General features: G+C 40.5%; 1 protein-coding gene across 2 annotated transcripts; it reads right to left on the bottom strand.

Moving 5' to 3' along the window:
- On the bottom strand, positions 1–5137 carry LOC105171114 (uncharacterized). Of its 2 annotated transcripts, none has more exons than XM_011092138.3 (3): positions 4625–5137; positions 2326–3880; positions 1–1501 (listed from the first exon to the last, which is right to left on the bottom strand). In XM_011092138.3, the coding sequence occupies exons 1-3, from the start codon at positions 4992–4994 to the stop codon at positions 352–354; spliced, it is 3075 nt and encodes a 1024-aa protein (XP_011090440.1). In that variant the 5' UTR covers positions 4995–5137; the 3' UTR covers positions 1–351. The 2 variants fall into 2 exon arrangements, with proteins under 2 accessions (XP_011090440.1, XP_088741491.1); XM_088885365.1 differs by lacking the exon at positions 4625–5137 and adding an exon at positions 4058–4313.
- Between the last annotated feature and the right edge of the window lie 269 nt (positions 5138–5406).

The raw sequence follows: 5406 nt of genomic DNA, 5'->3' as shown, positions 1-5406 counted from the left end.
TGTCAAAGAACATTGCCCCTAAGCATGTGGTATCAATCATTCTGTATTACATATGCATAATCCTTGAAAAGTCTCCATGGAACCTCAAACAATGCAATATAAAGCTCAGTCAGGAATGTTACCTGGTAAAAGAATGTCACAGCTTACAAGTAACCATGTAGCTCTACTTGATTGGAATGTGCGTATGGGAACCTTCTATGTTGCCACGTTGATTCAAGCGTTCCTCTCTCGTCCATCAATTGGTGCATGAGTGCTTCTATTCCACTAAAAACTACTAAAAAAATATCATGTGGGCTATTTAATGCATTGATGAGCTGCATGGGAACGTACTCTTTCTAGTCTGAATATAGTTCAACCCAATACTCTAGACTCAGTTGACTTCTCACTGGACTTCTTCAAGCTACCCAATATGCCGTCGACGAGTTTATCCTTATCATCAACGGGTTGCTCCATGACAAATGAATAGGTCCTAACAGATTTCTGTTTCCGTGTGGGGTTTACAACTGGAGACTCGTTCTTGGTCCCAAGGCCAATTTCTGTGCTATCTGTTGCATTGGCGGTACTCGTGGATTCATCTTTCCTGCCATCTGCTCCTTTGTTGCTGTACCATGAATCAAGAATCTGCAGCAAAGAACTTTCTTCCTCCAATCTAGACTTGATTTCGTTTTCTGATTTGGAGGATGTCTCCTCTTCTGAATCAGAGATGTCATCCTCTTCTAGAGGTTCATAATCAGGAAGCCTTGACTCTGTTCTTCCATTTTGGCCTTTCCTATTCAACCTTGCTTCTGCTGCCCGTTTTCCAGGGCCTGAACTGTCAAGGGGACCAAGCTCGTCCCAAGAAGAGTCACCGTCATCATCTTTGGTCGACGAAACCGAAGATTCACCATGTGAGTCAATCACCGGACTGACCTTACTTTCTTCCATAGGAATACCAATGTTTTGTGGGTCAAGATTCTTGAATGCTGAAGCGGGAACGATTAGATTAGACTCGATTCTCACCCCAGGCATTATCTGTAAAAGATTCACCAACTTTTCATAGCCAAGCTTCTGCAGATCAAGAGCATAACCGTGTTTTTCAAGGAATAGTTTCCTAAAGGATCCCATGTTAAATCCTTCTGGATACTCCTTTACAATATGATCCACAAGTTTTTGGCAGTCGGCCAATATCTCACTTCTGGGCTTGCCCGAGGAAACTCTATGAACTACGGGTTGTTGAACTCCAGCATGAGGAGGATTTTGGTGCTTTCTCTCTCCAGATTCCTGTAAATTTGGCTGCCTGCCTGAGAAAATATGACTCAATCCATTTGAACTAAGAGGTGGTTTATGATGCGGATGCTTCCCAGCCAGCATAGTGAGCCTGAAAGGAAATGTCCGAGAGTCATCTACTTCCACCCATTTCTTGTCAGAAACCAACAAGTCAACCAGGTGAAGAAGATCTCCTTCAGGAAGAGAGCTCAGAACTGGAGGTCCCTGTTTTCGTAGATTTTGCACCAGATGCTCCCTGACACAACACATTATGACAACTGGACATGAGTTCAAGTATTGTATATATATATATACTATATATATATATATATATCACCAAAAAAAGCCATCTTTAATGCATGCCAAGAAAGCTAGCAAAAGTAGATGCATTACGATATGAGGCTTTGCAACCTGACATGCTGCTAAACTGCAAGACAAATGCATAGGAACTGATGTACCCATGGGAGAACATGTTCATAGTAGTACTAGTTAGATGGTAAAGCAAGCATCTTGGATTGCAAAATGACTCCATTTGTAAGTGCACTTAGTGTTCCCAGATACATAAGTTGGAAAATATAGAAGCTTATCTGATAAGCATTACATTATTGACCAGCTATTTTCACTGGGACGTTAATCAGCTTCAGAAAGATGCCACTTAAGGCATGATCTGATAAAATTAGATTAATCAAGTCAATGACAAGAATATTATCTGTCACCCCATTGCAAAAATTCAAAACCCTTCTAGTTAAGTGATCTTGAATCCAGTTTTCAGTTAAAAGTCTAAATATATCTTTATACCATAATATCTATCTCTTAATTGATTAAACTATTGATGTTGGATAACATGAATACTTTAAAAGCAATAAGTTAAGCAACCTGGTAACACATAGGGTCATATAAACAAACAGAGCCGCAAACAGAAGCTGCATATGCATGTTAATGTTAACAATTTCTTTTCTTTGTTTTTTTTCCCCTTTTATAAGTAAGATATGCTGAAAAGAAACCCGTAAAGCTGCAGTTATAAAATTGATTGAAATAACAGCAGGAGGTAGATGCATGGTGAAGTTGTGGAAAGGGTACCTGGTCCTTGACTCCAAAACAGCAGCTACGCCTTCGGATGTGTCAATGAATGACTCCAGTTCTTTCCAAAAGGATTCTTTTAAGAAAATCTCAGACTGCTCCAGAGTAACTTCCATCTGATCTACTGTTTCACCATTTTTTTCCACTTTATCATCAGACTCCCAGGAACTCCAAAGTTTAAACCAGCTCGTGGACCGATTGAAGAAGCTCGAACCTTGGCTGGATACATCAGTAACAGCATCACTACTCCTAGCAATTTTTCCATCAACCAAAGCCTCATGACTCGAAGGTGAAAAAATAGCTGGATGGACGGACTTGGCAGATTGGCATGTTATCAGAGTTTTTTCCTCAATATTATCCTTTCCAGCCGACTTCTCATCACCTTTCCGACAGTTCCTCTTGCTAGAATTAGTATCTCCACTTCCAAACCACCACATCCATATCCTTCTGAAGATCCCAATTTCAGGAGCAGAACTAAGCTCATTAGGAACAACAACTTGGTTCTTACGTTTTTCAGAAGACTCTTTGATTTCAACACCTGGAGAAGCCACATCAACTTGCTTTGGTTTCTCCTGCACTTTTCCCTTTCTCTCTTGCTGTCGTATCTCTTGAATAATATTTCTTTTTGAAGGGGTCTCTTTCCGCTTTTCTTCATTCTTCTGATCTTGCGTTGCTTGAGCTTTCACTTTGGTCCCTTGCAAACTCAGTGATGAAGACGACTCATTCTGCTTTTCTTCCTTCTGGTACTCATGGGAGTTTGCTGACTGAGCTTTTGATTTTGGTTCTGGAACTGGAAACAATCTTGACTTCTCACTCATATCCTCACTAGCACTTACCTCCCCATTTGGTTTAGCAACACTGCCAACTTCAGGTTCTCCATCATTAGCTGTAGGCTCTACATATGTAGCCACAACAGATTCATCAAGAAATTTGGTGTTTGCACCTCTCGCAAAAAGCTGGCCATCAGTTCCATTATAAAGCCTTAAAATGTGTGGCATGGCCAAAAGAAAACGAGAGAACTTTTTACATCCATAGAAGTCTTTGTCTATTGTCAAATTACTCTTAGCTAATTCTGCCCGAAGATTTGTAATCGAAATTCCTTCAGGATATGAATTAAGAATCTGACGGATATGCTTCATTACAGCCTTTGGAATTGGTCGAGGCTTAGAATCTGGAGCCAACCCACATGATTCATCAGTGTGCAAACATGAGGATTGATCTGTAACTGGAAATGGATCCTCAAGGGGAGCCTTGTAGTAACCATACCAAGAATTGTATGGACCATCTGGAGGCTGGTTGAAGAGCTTCCCTGTAAGGTTCTCTCCTTTGAGTAAAGAACTCCATTGCCACATGATAGTCGCTGCACTGCAGAGGACGCTAGGAGCACTATCTGGACTAGCTAGTAAGATGTTGTAGTTGTTCATCCTTAGCCGATGTAAAATGCCAGCAAAATCTCGGTCACCAGATATTAAGAAAAGGTGTGCTGGTGGAGGATTTTGGGAAACCCAGTACATAAGGTCAACAAGAAGAGACCTATCAGCACTGTTCTTGCCACCTACAAATTGGAAGACAATGTATACAATTTTAGCAACCACAGCCTCAAAACTACGAAATCAAAATTCCTATTACTGAATATTTCATGACTCTCAATAAATCCGAATAGTGCCTTATTTTGGAAAAAGGTTGCTGTAATTGCCCTAGAAGCTCTACATTCTAGAATCCAAACATGTACCTCATTCGTTGATTACAAAGCACAAATTTTCAGCAAGTCGACAACTTCTTAACTCAATCAGTAGCCACATTCCAGCACATAAAAGCTGCATTTAATGTAGCAGCATCAAGACTTCAATGAAAAACTAGATTTTCTACATTAAAGAATCACCATTCCAAAAAACCATAAAATGCAGTTGTTCATACCTCAAGTAGAACTCACTCGAGAACCACACTCTTGAACAGTATCGAGCTGAGTTACAAAAGACCTTGAAGCATTCATAAAAGATAGGAATTTGGATCACCCTTAAGTTAAAAAACATTCATGTTAGAAAGGCTAAAAACCTTTAAACTCCTAAGTAGCTGCTGGACATCCAAATTTCAAAAATCCGCTTCAGCTCACTCGTTTCACATACTGAACAACAATTTTTATTTCCCAGGAATTTCATGTCCCACCAAAAACTAAATTCCCACTACTAAAGCGACAATCTTTAACACATAATTTGACATAAATCAAACCCACAAGAAAACAATAAACAACAGTTCACGTCCAACAATAACAAAAACCCAAAGAGAGAAAGAGAACTACCAGAAGGAACATGGGTGAGACTGATCCCAGTAGAAGAAAGGGCCTCTTGGTTGGTCCTGGAAATCTGCATTACGTCACCGAAAGCCGTAATCTGAATGGGACCCTTAATCCCATTAGCTCTGACGGCATTGGTAATGCACTGCGCCACTCTAAACACATTGGTGTTCAACGGTAAATTGCAATTCTCAAAATCCCACCACACGGACACCCGCACACTGCGGCTCTCCTCCTCCTGCCGCCGGGGATGGAAGCCGGAGCCTTGATGGGTCTGCGTGGAAAACGCTACAAAATGGGAATTCTTGATTGTTCTGTGGCTCGCCGTGGCGAAAAAGGAAAGCGTGAAAATGGGCCTCCGAGAAATGGGTTTCATTTTGGGACAGTGAGAGGGAAATTTGAAAGAATTGAGGGTTTGATCATTTAAGGAGTAGCGTGGAGAAGAGCATATAGGGCTCCCCCAAAGTCGGTTCACTGTAGTTTGCAAGGGTTTTCGGGGAAGAAGGTGGGAGGAGCTAAAACCCTCCCTAAAGTATCAAGAACACGTGCCTTTCACGTGACAATTTTGTATACATATTTTCTTTTTCTGTTTTCCCCCCTCTTTTCTTGCTTATTTATTTAGGTCTCTTTTACTTGACGTGATTGGAGAAAATTTTTAAATTGTAATTCAACGATAATCAACTACAGTAGCGGATTTTAAATATTAATACTAGTCTGATTCAAAATAAAGTAAATAAAAAATCAGAGGTGATTAAGGGAGTGTTTGCGAATATTTCAAAAAAGCGTTT

Source organism: Sesamum indicum, linkage group LG9, assembly GCF_026168435.1.
Source record: "Sesamum indicum cultivar Baizhima isolate 11 linkage group LG9, ASM2616843v1, whole genome shotgun sequence".
Taxonomy (NCBI): Eukaryota; Viridiplantae; Streptophyta; class Magnoliopsida; order Lamiales; family Pedaliaceae; genus Sesamum; species Sesamum indicum.
This window is presented reverse-complemented; position numbering and strand designations above follow the sequence as displayed.

What these genes read in the sequence shown, in the direction of transcription:
- LOC105171114 (XM_011092138.3), bottom strand. Translation starts at nt 4,994, where the DNA reads ATGAAACCCATTTCTCGGAGGCCCATTTTCACGCTTTCCTTTTTCGCC. An exon ending in TCTCACCCATGTTCCTTCTG is followed by an intron (nt 3,881 to 4,624) that starts GTAGTTCTCTTT and finishes TCCAATTTGTAG; the next exon opens with GTGGCAAGAACAGTGCTGAT. An exon ending in GTTTTGGAGTCAAGGACCAG is followed by an intron (nt 1,502 to 2,325) that starts GTACCCTTTCCA and finishes GTGTTGTGTCAG; the next exon opens with GGAGCATCTGGTGCAAAATC.